General features: G+C 41.7%; 1 protein-coding gene across 2 annotated transcripts in view; it reads right to left on the minus strand.

The window, feature by feature from the left end:
- The window catches only part of cacna2d3a (calcium channel, voltage-dependent, alpha 2/delta subunit 3a), a 113,248-nt gene extending 108,614 nt beyond the window's left edge, over positions 1 to 4,634 (minus strand). For both annotated transcript variants that reach the window (XM_061075215.1, XM_061075214.1), the window contains exons 1-2: positions 998 to 4,634; positions 717 to 798 (exon numbers count right to left, since the gene is read on the minus strand). In XM_061075215.1, coding sequence (XP_060931198.1) covers positions 717 to 798; positions 998 to 1,122 — 207 coding nt within the window. In that variant the 5' untranslated portion in view covers positions 1,123 to 4,634. The remainder of the gene's footprint in view (positions 1 to 716; positions 799 to 997) is intronic.
- Positions 4,635 to 16,829: the final 12,195 nt, after the last annotated feature.

The raw sequence follows: 16,829 nt of genomic DNA on the forward strand, positions 1-16,829 counted from the left end.
CACCGGCTTTCCATTTACCAGTTTTAACTCATGCTTCATGAACTGACCCTCCATTAGGGAAATTTGCATCCCATCACACTCAAATGTTGCATTAATGTCACGAAGCAAAGTGGAGGAGAAATGGGAACAAGCTGCAGAGAGGTATGAAAAATAGCAGAGAGAAAAAAACATGTGTTCTGAAGAGTATATGTGTGCGTGTGCGTGTTTCTGCCAGAGTGCTTGAGAAGTGGACACCCATTTAAAAAAAAAGCCCATGCTCTGAATAAGCTTTTAAAACTGAAGTCGGCATGCATTACTGATTCTCAAGTGGCTAAAAAGCACAGGTCCTATAGTTTAAGAGATGAAAAGTGACATTTCTCTCAACTCAAAGATTACTCAGCTGCAGATTCTCTCACAGGCTGCGCTGTCACATCCTCACTGCGATTTTAAAAGTCTCTCAAAAAGGCATGTTTAAGCTTTTGAATAAAATGTGAGCCACAGGATCACATCATTTCAGTTTGGGAGAAGAACTATATTCCTGGTGAAGTGTGTGTTTGTGTGGCGATGTGTACTTAAACACTTCCTTTTCAAAAGTATTATGTCTTCATCTTATCCACAGTATTTTTGGCATGAAGAGTTAAAGTGCCCATAAGAACACCATGCTCAGGTTCAGTCCTCTGAATAGGATTATGTGAGTGTTGCTGTGGGGTCTTTTCAGCTCGACACCTGAAGCTCACCTTCTGCAGCAGCTGGGAGCCGGAGTACTTTGCAGAGATGGACTTCAACTCTCCACCAAACGCTGAAGCCCAAAGCTTCACCCTGCAAAACGCACAGAGCAGAGAGAAATCAGACATGATGACTTCAAGACTGGTTTTTAAAAGAGCTTTATTTTGTTAAATTGGCTAATTTGATATTTTATATACTGAAGCACACATCTGGAGTCATTTGTTGTATCAAGTTCTGATTTGTAACTTGGATGCGCGCCGTGCACTGTGCGTAAAAGAGCGTCTGTACTCACACGGCCGGGGGGATGCTCTGGTGGGTGGCTCCCACCTCCGTGACCCTGGTGCTTAGAGTTGAGTAAAGTAAAAGCAGAAACGCGCACCACACGCTGGAAACCACCCGGCTCCGATCCACCTGCATCTTGGGCAAAAGAAAAATACCCTCCCCGAGCGCACACTGCGAGTTTGGGGCTTAAGCTGCCACCGTGGATTTTATTCTCCTCCCTCCAGAGAATCCCCAGAAAACGAAAAAGATAAAAGCTGAAGGAGGGAAATTGGAAAAAGTCACCTATGCTGACTGACTAGATCGTGCATGGCAATGTGTTCCTCTGCTCCTGGTGCAGGACGACGCGATGCGCCTCGGACACACGGCGCACGGTCCTCGGCTGTGGGAGTTTATCCAAAGTGCCGTGGCGTGGCTCCGCTGAGCGCAGGTCTGCTGCCCGGAGGAAAGTCCGGCTCGACTCCTCCGCCTGGGAAAGTCCACGCAGTCGCCTTTCTTCCTCGACCGACCTCAGCCAGGGAGAGCAGAGAGAGAGCAGAGAGAGCAGAGATAGAGCAGAGAGAGCAGAGAGTGAGAGCAGAGAGAGAGAAGAGAGAGCAGAGAGAGAAGAGAGAGCAGAGAGCAGAGAGTGGAGGTCCAGGGGAACCGGGGAGATCATCAGACGATGCAGCGCACACGAGCACGCCTACTCATCTTGAGTGGTGCGACCAGCATCCTCTCTCTCATCTCTCTCTCTCTCTCTCACTCTCTCATCTCTCTCTCTCTCTCTCTCTCTCCCCCCGTCTCTCTCTTCTTGTGTGTGTGTCTCTTTATCTCTCTCTCACACACACACACACTCACACATGCACACACACGCACACACATTCTCCCCACCCCTACCCCTCAGCATCCGAGGATAGCCTATTGAGGATGCTGCCATTGTGGCTGAATTACGCCATACTTCTGACCTGCCTACCACCCCCCCCTTATGGGCTCTAATACAGGGCTTTAATAACTATAGCCTTCAGCTTTCATGTTGGATAAAGTCATGCACTGTATGTGTCCAGTTCACTGGAGCAGGAATTACTGCCAAAGTGCTGACTAAAGACAGAGGGAGAGAAGAAAGTGTAAAAGAGGTATGGGGGGGTGGATGGAGCATGGAGCAGTGGATAAGTCAGCTGTGCTAAATAAAAGCATGTCAATTAAATGCACTTTGCAGCAGTGATGTGGCGCTGGCAGTGAGTGGGCATATGGGTGGTGAAAGGGATGAGAACCCCGAGGCAGCGGACCCCATGTGATGGATCACGTTTCACATAGAGCTGGGGGGGTCCTGGCAGAGCACTGGAAGGAGATCAACACTGGCTGAAAAGCCTATCTCTTCTGCTGCAGAGGGGACGCCCTGTTGATCACAGGCCATTACCCTATTCACACTGGACGACTCACTTTTGACATATGTGGGTCAAACATCAGCGGGAAGAAGCTGGTCTGGATATGGGTCCAGCACGTGTGTGTGGATACACCACACACGCATATGGGTCAACCCCAAAAAGTAACTAGATCGTCGAGACCTGCCTGTAAGAGTTTTTACGCCAAATGTACAAAGCATAGCACAACATTATTTAGCATATTAAAGGTTCACTGTGTGGAATTTAGTGACATCTAGTGGTGACCTTGCATGTTGCAGCTGAATACCCTTCACCTCGCCCTACCATTTCAAACATGAAAGAGAACCTGTGGAAGCATTCAGTTGTCATAAAAACTCAAAAGGTGTTTAGTTTGCCCAATTTGGACGGCTGTAAAAAACATGGTGGCCTCCATAGAGAGGACTACTCAGATGTAAATATAAATGATACATTTCTGTCAATAGATCCCTTTCACCTAAATCCAAACAGTACAGTCACTGGATATTAAAACAGCTTATAGTGAGAACATAAACATTTGTTTATTTTTTGTTCTCCACATAACAGCTGCCGGTCTTTTATTTTATGCTTTACAGAAGCCAGAATTTTGATCGAAAAAACTGATCCCAGGTTTCCAAAGCAAAGATGAGGCTGTAATGAAGTTAGCCTGCAATGGAGCAGTGTAGTTGCGAACACTGCGTGGGGATGGGTAGTAAAACGCAGTGAAAGAAGCAGAGTAGCAGGCGGTAAAAGTTCATCAAATACGTCTTGTAAACCAAAGTGAGAACTGTTAGTTTCTGCATAGTTAAATTTTATGGTTGAAAGTAAAAGGCCTCCTTAACCAGTCAAAAGAGAGATTTTTCACATTACCATTAGCAATAAACCCCAAAGCACTATAATCTACTTAAACCTGGTTTTAACCATAGACTGTAAAGATGAACCACGTCTCCACTTCTTCCCATTCTCCAGAAATGAAGCCAATATATCCTTGATATGAACACTGCCATCTTGTGCCGATTTGTCATTTGTAGGAAGAGTTTGCTCAGTACCGATCAGGGGATGGAGCCGAGAGACGTCCTGCCAATACATGGGCTCGACCAATCACGAGTCAGCCTCAGCTGTCAATCATGACTTTTCATTTCGTTTTTAAAGCATCAAAATTAGTTATTAAAACCAAACTTGCACTTGAGCAAACAACACTGTGATAAGAACTACCTACAGTGACAGAAATCATGTCTTGGAAAATGTCATTTTACTTTTTTTTAAATTTTGTATTCATAGCAAGGTTTATGACCTATAATGCAGCAAGCCGCCAGGGGGCGATCACGAGGCTTTGGGATAATTTTTGGGGCGGAAGATTGGTGTCCATCTTTATTTACACTATATAGGTTCACAAATAATGGAATCCCGTTGCATCATGGGAAATGTAGGATCCAGTGGTTTTAGACATTTAAAAAATCTGAATCTTGGCCTCTAGTGCTTCAGCTTTCAGACTCGGACAATTCCCACAAATTCAATTGTTGGAACAGCCCTTAAAAAGGTTGAGGTTATTGTGTTATTGTCCCATGATGGAGACGCTCTGCAATGTTTCAATTGGCGCATACAGCTCATGTGCTTATTCTTTAAAGTTTTAAATAGCCATGCATTGATCTGGAAGCAAAGTAAGAACCATGATGCATTGATCACTGCAGGAACTGACAGACGCATGTATGGGATACCTTCTTATATAAAATGTACCGTCCTGTTTCTGACCATGTCCTCTTCTTTCTGTTTCAATCTCAGCAGGTTCATACTGGATATGTTATGGAGAAAGGATTTCAAAGTCAAAGTCCAACTCAACATCAGCTACACTGAAGTAAGAAGATGGCTAACCTTTATTCCTGGAAGTCTACAAAAAGAAAGAAACAACAAAATAAAGATACCAGCTGTGTTAGTTGGACTGAAAGTGGAGTTTTATCCGCAAGGCTAAAATCTCCCCTGAGCCCACCTGAGTGCAAAGTGATATTTTGTAGAGGAATAAAAAAAACTGAGCAAAGCAAGGCCACTTCACTTGACAGTACAAAGTATTTTAAATAACAGCTGCTGCAGTAAGTGCAGGGAATGGACGCGTGAAAACCAACATAAATGGGACAAAATAAGCACAGTTGTTTTTGCTACTTTCATTCCATCCTGATCCTTTTGCTGTTGCCTCAACCCATTGATCCTGATCTTGTTTACTTGAGATGAAAATTATTTAACAATGTTGAGGATGACGGGGCTCTGAGGCTGGGTTTTAATGTAAGTGTAGATTTATTTTAAAAGATACTAATTATACATAGCAGATTTAATTATTTCAGTTTAAGCAAATTAGTGTTTTTGCAGAAACGGCTCAGAAATAAACAAAAGTCAGATGATAATACGATTATTGAGCGTCTCTCTTATTTACTCCCAAGGCTTGTTTCACTTTATAATCCCACTCATGTCCCGTGGGACGTCACACATCATCCCATTACTCCCTCCCAGTCTGTTTTTACAAAAGATTCTATTCCTGAGTCCAAAAAAGACACATCTGGGCTGGAGAGAGAACAATGTACCAGTGATATTATTCATCGATATAAAAGATAATATCCGATCTAGTAACTAACTAGGAGGCAACCACCAAAGTCATTATGATGGATTCACCGCTGTGCAGAGACACGTCCCAGGAGACTTTCTGGATGGATGGGGTGCCGAGGTAGGGGGCTAAAGTCTGGATTAGCAAGGGATTTTTTTTGTATACAGTATACTCAACCTTGAAATCGATGCAGCACCTGCAGCCACACTGGGGATGAGGTTATTAATGTGACAAGCAAGACCTGAGAATATTAGCATGCAAACAAAGTTGATTTAGATACATGAAATAATATACATGTATAGATACTAGAGACCTGGAGACACACACACACACACTTCATGTAAATTAGTTTGAGAATTAGTCATGGGTCACATCTGAAAAATAAAAAAACTTCAATCACCCAGTCTCTTCTTATCCTCTTTGCACGCCCACGACCTCCTCTCCCTCTCCATTGCCTCAGCCCTGAATGCTGTAATCAAACCTGATTTTGGAGAGCACAGTGTCCCCAAGCTGGTGGGTTGGACCTGTCATTGCAGAGGAGCAAAAAAAAAACCAAAACATTCTGACACCTATTATGGTGCATTTCCATTTCCCTTTCCCTCTGTGCCTCTCCTGTAAACAATCTAAAGCTTTACAGACGGCACAAGTAACACCACACCAGTGCGCTAACAAAAGAATATAGTTAATAAAAAGTTGTTCTTTGTTCCTATTTCAATGGAGTAAAAGCGTGCTGGTCCAGGCAGCCAACTCAAGCTGCGCGGCTCCAATCATGTGACATACATCACTCTCCACAATAATCTATAATACACACCCACACTATTAGGTGGTCTATTTAAGCCGAGGAAATTTCCCATCACTCCCTTTGCGTGCAGACCCTCCACCACCCCAGGATCCACCTGTAGGCTCCAATGGGGAGTTACACAAAACAACTTTTGAATAGTCCATGGTAACCCAGCACATCAGTCTGCAAATTTGCTGAATCAGAGAAGCAATAAACTAAGTGTATTTATCATTTGTAAGGAGCATTTACCTGAAAGCAACCCTTGTGTAAAAGGTGATGTATTCCACATGCACCCAGCAGCTGATCTATACAAACTACATGGGAATAGGAACACACTTCCTTTCCTGTCGTCCGTAGTTTGACCTCAGGGCCTCCAGCGATTCTGTTTCTCTTGCAGCTCATTAGCACCAAGGTCAACTCTGCATACCACAACAGACTGAAGGACCAGTGGAGGAGAGAAGGCGTATTGGTATGATTAGACCAGACATGCTGATACTTACTGGTAAATGATCTGTATTTATATAGTGCTTTTCTAGTCTTGACCACTCAAAGTTTTGGACCGTTCACCCATTAACACACATATTCACAGTGCATCTATGAGCAGCACTTTTTCCTATGAGAACAGCACATGGGAAATTTAGGGTTCTCTATCTTGCCCAAGGACACTTTGGCATGCAGAATGGGGAAGACTGGGATCGAACCGTCGTACTGCTGGTTAGAGGATGACCCGCTCTGAGCCACAGCCGCCCACTGCAGTGACCATCACTGTATACTGTTTTTTAAATAGTGCCCCCATATCAGCATGTTTCCCCTCTGATTACTGTTTACAATCATGCAACCTGCTACTTCTTAGTAATTCTAAAGCATATTAAATATATGTGGTGTCTTACCATCAGCATGACAGCTTGCATGAGAAAGGTATGAAAACTGCCCTAGGAATTCATCAAACCAGATATCTGCCAATGCTCCATCTTACAGGGTTCAAGCCATCCACATGCTCTTTAATGTATTAAATCATCGGTTGTTTCGTTTTTGAGCTACTGCAGAGCCGAAGCTTCACTGTCCAGGCTGTTTGTTTTTACACTGGAAGGCCGAGTGGCAGCAGATTGTGTCCGTCGATGTTCTCATGGGCAGTGATGGGCTCAGTTCCCATCAGAGGCTGTGAATTTCAAAGCACCCCATAAATAATTCTCCGTCACAGGGCCCAGAACATACCTTGCTCTCGAAATACCTCGCTTAATTCAATTAATAATGAGATGCCAAAGACTGATCAGTCAGCGGTGGCACAGAAACAGACGACCCTATAGGATGAGACAGGAACGTGGTCGCCCGTAGTTATGCACCGTCACGGATCAAAATATCCGCTGCATGCATGATTCATTGGCCCAGAAAACAAGGACAAAGCGCGCCACGCTTGCCATGATGAACAGCAGGGGGCGGTGGCAGCCTTGGTCTCAGAGAGGTGAGCTTCCTCCTGGTGTGGTTCCTGTGAAATCAGGACATGCAACATCAACGATTATCGGGCTTTTTCCTCCAACACGGAAAAAGTGTCCTTGAAAGAAACATTTGATGTTGGCAAAGGCTGTCTGTGCCTGTACGGGTAGGTTATGTGAAAAGGAAGGTTACAGCAAATGGAAGGTGAACGGAGGCGTTTGGGAGAAATCCTCTTCATGAGTGGCTTTCAACACGCAGTACACTGGGTTGAATATAGATGATTAAAAAGCTTGTGCAACGAGATTGCCGGGATTCTTATAGAGATTCCTCCGGTGCTGGTGAAAGGTCGACTGATTTCCCAGACTGGCTTCACTTCTTCAGAAAATTACTGTGGATGTTCGGTTGCCATTTTAACACAGCAGGAACTCAAATTAACGCCTGCAGTTGAATGCCTCCACCAGCCAGTGCAGTTCCAGTCGAATACAGTTTTTTCCCCAGACTCATATGAAGTCATATCCAAGTCCAAATGACAACTGGTCCAAATTTGAAGAAATGCCTTAAAGACAGTCTTTAAATTTTCATTCAAAATGATAATAACGTCTTTTTTGAGGCAACCAAATTGTGAGAGCAAGCAAATGGATCAAATTTGTAAGGATTCTGTCGAGGGAGTGACTTTGACCGCTGATCTCCAAATTCTAATCAGTTTCTGTCTGATTCCAGGAGAACATTATCTTGTACCCAATTTGAAAAGATTCCATGGAGGTGTTCCTCCAGCACGGAGGCATAAAAAGTGAGAAATGCTCATTATTTAATTTTTTACATCCAAAATCTACGAATTAAGGACCTGATCCATTTTAGTTTGGAAGTTGAATTATTTTTCCTGACTGATAAAAGTTCAGGAAATCCTTCTTGGATAAATGGTGCCAGAGACTATGTATTGTGGCAAAGTGTTCCAAGTTTTACACCTGAGAATATCTGCATAGCTGCCCTGAAGCATGGATTAAACTGTTAGCAGCTGCTTAGAGCCCCAAAGTCCTAGGAAGCAAATTATACATTTGAAGTCCCTTATTCAGTGTCTGAATAATTCAGACATTTCAATCAATTATTAAGAGTGGGGGTTTTTAGTGTTTTATGTTTGCACTTTGGTTAACTTCACTGAACGGGTGTTGTTCGGTCAGGAACCAAATGACTTGGGACATGGTTATCCAGCATTGCTTCTTCGAGCTGCGTTGCTATAAAGGGATGCTAACCGGAAAACTGTGATAGCACGCATTCCAAAAAGAGAATATTAAAGATCGCACAGTTTACAACACAATGCTATTTTCTGCATGTTTCTTGCATGATTGCATGCTTTTGTTAGAATAAATATTTGACAAACTCCTGTAGAGCAGAGAGCAACTGAGCAGATGCAGACCTGCACTGTCCTGCAGCTGGTGTCTTCTGACAAGCAGTCAATATAGTGAAAGAAAGAAAAGGCTTGTTCAGCAAAAGACAGAAAGGAAAGAGTTGGAAACCAAGAGAGGAAGATACACTGTGAAAATCAATGAGTGCTCAGGACTGGCTAAAAAGGACACCAGAGACTCATTTGCCATCCAAACATATCTACAGAATGAAATGCATATTAGAGAACAGACTAGCGTTGAAAAGCGATTATACACCACCAGTCGTTTCCTTTGGTAAGAGATACAAATCAGAACATTGAGCCATTTATTAAAGAATGGAGCTGATGGAAGAGTGTAAGTCCCGGGATGGACAGGGGACCTTTGGTATTGTTGAACCACCACACGGGAATTGTCACGAAACCAAGAAATTCTGGCCTGACCTTCAGTTCGGAATCTGGACATGTGCGTTCTCTGTACTTTAGTTTGCCAAAAAAAATAAAAAATCACACTGTCCATGACCTTCTTATATACTGTAAAGACAAGATATACTCCCCCCCTCCCCAAACTGTTTGTGTGGCAGCTACAAGAACCTCAATTAACCACGTACTTAGGTCATATATCAAAACAATGGAGTGCCTGGTTAAGGAGGGGCAGAGATGGTCAGAGAGGAGATGAAAGAGAAGAGAAAGAGGGTGGATCACGTATATTAACAGGGAAAAGGGAGGAACACGGACATGTGGGGGAATGCAGGTGAAGAAAGGAACAGAGACTGGAAGACACACAAGGAAGGAAGCCGTCTCCTTTTAAAAAAGCTAAATAATAAAATGAGAGAGGAAAGAAGGTGCTGAAGAAAGACAGGCCAGGAAATTGAAAGCAACCGGAGCACAGTATGACCGAGGCAGAGGAAGGAGCAGATTTGTTGGGCCATATAATCTGGTGTTTAAGAGTGTGTCTTGTTAGAAATCAGCGAGTGTCATGCTGGTGACGAATCAGCATGGCTCTCTGCACTTTGCGGCTTGCGAGGAAATGCAAGAGGCGGTCTGACTTCTCGGCTATCGCACGGTGCTCAAACCAATATCCACACGGAATTATTTTGCACATATTTTCACACAAATTTCCCTCCTGTGCTTTTTTCTTGTCAGTAGAAATACGCCGTGCTATGAATAAACGGAAGCCTGGTACTTTTAGGAATCTGATGCACATTCGGTAACGTTTATGACCGTTGTTGATCGTCAGGTCTGACAGGAAGTTAAAGTGATGCCATGCGAGTGTGTGTCTGAATATCACGTGTCGTTTTGTTTTTTATGTAAGCAGGTAATCATAATCATGCAGGACATTGAGAATAGACCCAAGAAAAGTGTATTTCCCTGGGCCATCAGAAATTCTGTCTATTCATAAATATGATATATTGACATAAATATTTAAATCATGTTTAAGTGCAATATCCATTTTGTGCAATAACTAATGGGTAATCACTTACATCGGATATTAAATGTATAGATATGTGGCATCTCTGAATTCATGTCCTACATTCTATCACATTAAAGACTTTCTATTCTGCCCAGTCTGACACCTATACCGTTTCCCCCCCACTCCGCCATGTCTGCATTTCGATGCCAACCGAGCGTCAAAACAATTTCATATCTTACACTTTCCACTGTGTCCTCATGCTGAGGTTGCGCTGAGATGCAGTGCAAACCAGGTAAACAAACAGAGAGCAGGGACTGAGCTGTGTGTGCGCGCGGGATCCACCCATCTTCATAAACGACAGTAATACTAAAAGCACTATGACAACATGCATAATTAAAGGCACTCCACCTAAAAATAGAAGAGTCGGAAAGAGAGAGAGAGAACAGAAACAGGAGATGGGTGAGAAATGAGAGAAGAGGGTCTAGGGAGGTCTACAGCAATAATAATAAAGAATGAGTAAATCTATTGTAAAAATTGTGTGGATAGTCAAACTTTTGTTATTTGGTGGTAAACTTGTAAACCAATTTTCTTTTCCATCTTCAAACAAACAAAGTGTGAAACGTCTCAAGCAGCCGTCTGATTGCCTGAAAGAAAAGTCTTGATGGGAGCAGGGACTTCATTATGGGAAGCCAAGGAGGACGTCTGTGTTATTTGCATTATTTTGCGTAGCAGATTATAAATGGCTCTAATATGTTCTACATTCAACAACACGTTCACACAACTGATTTGCCCAAAGCGTCCCATTTCATTTTACATCCCTGCAGCCTCTTCAATTAAAGGAAAAAACACCTTGCTGCTACAAGTCCTCTATTGCCCATTATTTTTTCTTTTCCTCCTCCCATCCTCAGGTTATTTCAGATATGTTTTCTCTTTTATTATCTTTTTCTCACGTCGTGCTGGCCTTGCCTCACTGCACCTTATTAAAAAAGGTATATTTTCAAATCGGCCATCAAACTGTCGGTCTGAAGAACCAGAGCCATGCCCCTTGTTACAGGAAATTACAGTGAGGCTGAGAAGACAATCTGAACTCCCTCCTCTAAAAAAAACTAATACAACACACATAAAACAACTAAACACATCTTTAAACACACCGACTAAGCTTCTGTAGGACACATCCACATCCTCTCTTCCTAACACTGTTTATTTGTTTTAGCCCCATAGTCTCTAGGCCGTGTTGTTGATAACCAACTCATTTGCAATGATAACAAACCCGAGAGGCTAAAATGAGGCCATTCACTGCAGCGGTGCTGATAGAGGACGAGGAACTGGGAGGCTGGGATTGGCTCGACTGTGATGTTCAATTAATAGTCGAATCGCAGTCCTGAGACACATTAAAGTGTCCCATCGGGCCACATCAATGATTGACAGTGCACAGGACTTCCGGGCACTGAAAGGCTGAGCGAGATTATCTCTATTTACTTAAAGAAAACAAATATAAAAAGAAAAATGGAGGAACTCAAGAAGGAGAATCATTTTGTCTTCTGCCCGTCTTGTTTCCAAACAGGACCCTGCCTCCAGTCCCCAGCTGTGTGCAAACAGTGTAAACATGGATTCCCCTAAAGGTCCAACTTCACCCACCTACCATCCTGAGTGTCCTTCCCATCTCTTGTGCTCTCGGAATGCAAAGCAGCTTAGACAGTGGGACCCCGCCACAGTTTGGATGCAACAAAGGAGTTATGCGGGGGGGTACCCTGCGGACCTATGCTTTCTGGTTGGCAGCTTTACATATAAAACAGGCCGGCCTATCTGTCTCCACACAGGCTGCAGCCACAAAGTCCGAATCCCCAGCTTTAAGCAGTGCGAGCATCCTCGCTCTGTAGTTCTGCACAGGGAGAGATTAACAACAAACTCTAAACATGACTCTTTCATTTGTGTCTCAGGGAAGGAGGGGAACTCTAGATGACTGACGGAAGTTTGTTCAAATAAAAGTCTCCAGTGTCGCGGTCAAACACAAAGAATCTTCCTCCCCCCTGGATTTCAAAGCTTTTGATTTATCTATTTTGTTGCTCATTTAATATTTTTGTTAGCCAACAAAAAGTCAAGCAAACACAAGTGAACAGTGACATCTAGAGCATGCAATGAGGAAACACTTTCTGACTACAGAGGCACAACCAGATACACAGAAACTATGTGAAGCACAATCAACAGGACTATTTAAGATTTCCTATATTCGTACCGCATCAATCATGCAAACACAATCATGCTGCATGCAATTGGGAAATTCTACCTCTGCTTTAACCCATCTGTAAGTGGACACAATGCACACAAGGGCAGTGACCACACAGAGCAGTGGGCAGCTATACATTGGAAAGCGCCCAGAGAGCAGATGTTGGAGGGGAGTAAGGTGCCTTGCTCAGGGGCACTTAGACAGTGGGATAGGGAGATCTGTCACTCCTGTTGGACTTGAGCGGATCCATTGTCTGGTTCATCCTCCGGTCTAGGTGTCATTGCCAGCCCGTGGCCTCAAACCAGTGACATTCCAGTCCAATATTCCTCTTCTCTAACCAGTAGTCAACTGCCTCCGCTTTGAGGAACAAATGATAATTTTATATCCATCCATTATCTATACTGCTTTTTTTGTGAGGGTCAATAAGTTCAAAAGAAATTGAAGATGATAATTTTTAATGGCAAATAAAGAAAATGAAACTTTCGACAATTGCCTTCCACAGTCAACTACACAGCAGGTCAGTAACTGTGGCTATGACCTCTGTGGTGAGCACTACACATCTATCTGATACATCTATTACATTAACTAAAACTTGCTTTTCTGTTAAAAACAAACTTAATGTAAAGGATATACTACTTCAAATGTATTTGTAATAACTCTCCCATGTACCTGTAGATGGGCTCTTGTCATGTCCATGTTACTTAATGCTGTTATACTGACCTCTAGTGGAAACATGGTAAAAATGCAAGCTCAAATATGCAAGTCATAAAATAAACAACAAGCCTCCTGCTGTTAAAATACACCTGTTTAAAATGTAAACAAGTTATTATAAATAATGTAAATTGCAATTAAAGCAGTATAATCACAAAAGTTGATGAGCTAATGGGAACATTTTATTTATTTTTGTTTTTTCGCCGTTGAAGCCTTGACAACAGTTGTTCCTCAATCCTCACAGACTTTAAATCAGCCTCATAAGACAATTTGTATTAAATGTTATTTCAATATAATAAACTCGACCCTGAGTGATTCAGTGGCTCTTTTATCAACACATAAATTGAAACTGTTGTAGAGACTTTAATTTAAAGTTCTATCAACTTCAACTAAGCACAAATTTTCATGTTGAATTAACAAACGTTCCTGTCTGTGAACACAGGGGATAGTGAGAGACAGAAAAAAGATTCCTTTTGGCAAGTTTGAATGAAAGAGCAACAATGAAGGATTTTTTTTTTGAAACAGCCAAACCAGAAAAAACAACTTTTCGTGTATAAACAGCAACAAACAAATCTGTTCAAATCATTCTGGAATTTGAGACAAAGTAAGACCTCTTATTTCACAAAACTAAACCGGATCTCTGATTAATGTTTCAGTTCTGTTCAGTTCAGCTTTTCCTCCACTAGCAAACCATCTCCCTAAACGAAACCCAGAGAACATCATTGATGAGGAAGTAAGGTGAGAAGCTGTGGCTGTGCTGGACTCACCTCCAGCACCAGGCCTCATGTCTCCATGGTCACAGTCTGAAATCCAGATGTTTGTCTGGAGACAGAGCTGCAGGTGAAGCTGCTGCACGAGCAGATGCTCTGTGACACTCTCTCCTCTGCAGAGGGAGGCGCCATGCTTAAAGGTAGAGAGGCGGGATCAGTACAGAGCAGGCCGCAATCTCATTGGCTGAACAGAACCAGATACTGGTGTGGGTGTGGATTGTTTAGGGTGTGAGTGAAGGTTTTATTTTGAAAGAATAAAAAAAGAACTGTATTATATCATATCCCTTCAATTAAGATATTTAACAAAATAAAGTCTAACATAATACAACATATAATGTATGAGGTGCTGAGATAAAATATCCATGAATGTAGATCATAGGTTTTTAAAGTGGCTCCAGACAGTTTCAGATGAGGCTCAGTGAATGGAAGTGAACAAATGTGAAATATGGTTAAAGACACAGTTCCCTGTTCAGAGATACTGCAGTTAACGTCAATAATGTTGTGTCCACCACTTTCTCTGAGTCACAAACTAATAAATACCTCAATGCAGACCATAGTCTATATTTGGTGTAATGTCAAACAACAGTATGAGGCCAACTCTGCTCCACTATGGAGTGTTTATGGGATGAAACAACACAAATCATGATCACATAGACATCTACACAACAAGATAAACCCTGAAACTCAATATGGATTTGAATTTTTGGAGCACAAATATTTTATGTTAAAACTTTTAACAGACCATATTTAACTCTTTCTTTGCTCTTGAAACCATTTCAAACCAGCAGTTCAGTTTGGCATAAATGTTCCTTTTAAATGTTTTCATTAATTGTGTTTTTTTTTCAGTTTACATTCTAATCCTATGAAAGCAGTTGTATCATGTCCTCTCTGGTCCTGGAGCAGCTATGTCTGGAGTAAATAGCCCCGAGGTTGCAGTGATGTCATTCGATAAGACAAGGTTAGCAGCATTTAGACAACATCGACCATCAAACAATAAGATCACACCCGTCAACATTCATATGCATCTGTAAACAAAGACAATGAAATAAAGAAATGCCCCACGAAAGAGACATTTTTCAATATACAACCGCAGATGACACCAAAAATATATTTTTTTTAAATTCGCAGACCAAACGTGTGTGAGGTTTTGTGTGCATTTGAGCATGTTCCAAAAATTGTCGAAAGATGGAGGACAAAATAAACCCTATGAAAAACAAAAGGGTATGTTATGTGCCCCATGCAATCCTATATTTACAAGTCACCAAATCACAAAGTAACAAACATTAGATTTCGAAACACAGAGTACATCATAACACATAAAATACATGAGAATAATACAGATCTGTGCATATGAACTTTGAATATTCTTCTGTCCTGTCCCATTTAACATCTCCTGACCCTTTGAAAGAGCCTGTAAATCTGTCTAAATCATAAATAAAATATATATCAGTCACTGGTGCATGTTTAATTTATTAAAATTAAGGGTTTGAGGGCAGGACATTTACTAAAGATGGGGTATTTTTATTCTGATGTATTTAACTTTAGCAAGTATCAGAGTACTTTTACCCCCATTGCTCTTCGCACATTATTTATTCTTCACTCATACAACAATTGTAGACTGCAAACAATAAATATATTTTGCCACTAGGGGGAACTACTCCACCACTGACGTCTCATATTGCTACTGTAGCAGGGCTTCAAAAATGGATGGGAGCATATAGTGAGATAAATTTCCCTACTGTGACAAAAAAGTATATTGCATCGTATCATATGAGGGCAAGATGTGATTTTACAGTTATAGCCAATAATGGTTAGAGGGGAATATAAAAATGACTTCCACAGCATATTTCAAAATACATTTCTAGTGTCTGGCATGTTTGTTTCACCCCTGCTTGTTTGTTGTTTGGTTTGTTTGTTTGTGAAGAGGATTCCACAAAACCCGGTGGAAGGTGTGGTATGTGTTCATCGAGTTCTCAGAGAATAATTCATGGATTATGATATCTAAAAATCTGGTATGTTAAGGGGCCTCATATTTATGAGTGTGTGACCTAAATAAAAATCTGTATTTAGTGAATTTAAATGTGGTTTCATCAGGAGGATGTTGGGCCTTGACAGAGAAAAGTACTATACTGTTACTTTCTGGATAATGTGTCCTGAAGGTAGTTGCTGTAGAACCACTTATTGCCACTAGATGTCCTCGTAGATCACAAGCTTGTCATTGTGTTTTGCAGCTAATAGGCATATAGAAAAGGTTTTGTTTCTCATGTTAATGCCTGTTAGTGTATATTTACTTTTTATCGCTAACTATCTGACCGGTCACATGTGACATTAGTCTTCTGTAAATGTGCATTAACATTGGTTGGCTGCTGTGGTTGTATGTCCATGTTTTCATTTCACCAATTTTTCCCCATAGGTTGGCATGTAACTTTTGCGCACATAAGTTTTACTGAGTTGTGAATGCAACTTTCTCATTATCAATTAAATCTAATTCAACTACTGTTTGTAATGTTTGTATTGTATCTGGTGCAATGGAGCCTAGCAAAAAAAAAAAAAATTCTTTTGAAAAATGTACAGAGAAAATAAAACTATGTACAGTTGAAGCTAAGAGGGGTCTTGTATACAGATGATTCTTATCAGCAGAAGAAGCGAGATGACACCGGGGCTCTGGTTTGAAATTACAAATCATCATATGGATATGATGATTGTCTATGAAGCACAAAGCAAGAAGGTGTCTAACAGGAAAGGTAAACTATGCAGGTCTGACATTTTAGGTCAGAGAGAGGTGAGAGGAGGCAGCAGATGGCACTCAGGAGCGGGTGCAGAGCTGGCAGAGGACCTAGACACCGGGTTGGAAAGCTCTGGGTTAAATAGCAATTAGCGATAAGATCACATTACATTAGGAACAGTATATGGTATCCTGCACAACACATCAACACATACACAACAGCACACGTTTTCCTCTGAATATCATTTATTGTTCAATCTACATCAGTTGGTCCTCGGACAAACCGCCACCACTCATTTCATACTTTGTAGGATACATTTATGACCAAAGAACACATTTCACACTGCTACAGACTGACAGAACTGCCATATCGAATGTTAAGATATCTATTTACTGTCATGCTGAGTGTTTTTATCAGTAGTAATGACTTACT

Source organism: Limanda limanda, chromosome 7 (assembly GCF_963576545.1).
Source record: "Limanda limanda chromosome 7, fLimLim1.1, whole genome shotgun sequence".
In the NCBI taxonomy this organism is placed as follows: domain Eukaryota; kingdom Metazoa; phylum Chordata; class Actinopteri; order Pleuronectiformes; family Pleuronectidae; genus Limanda; species Limanda limanda.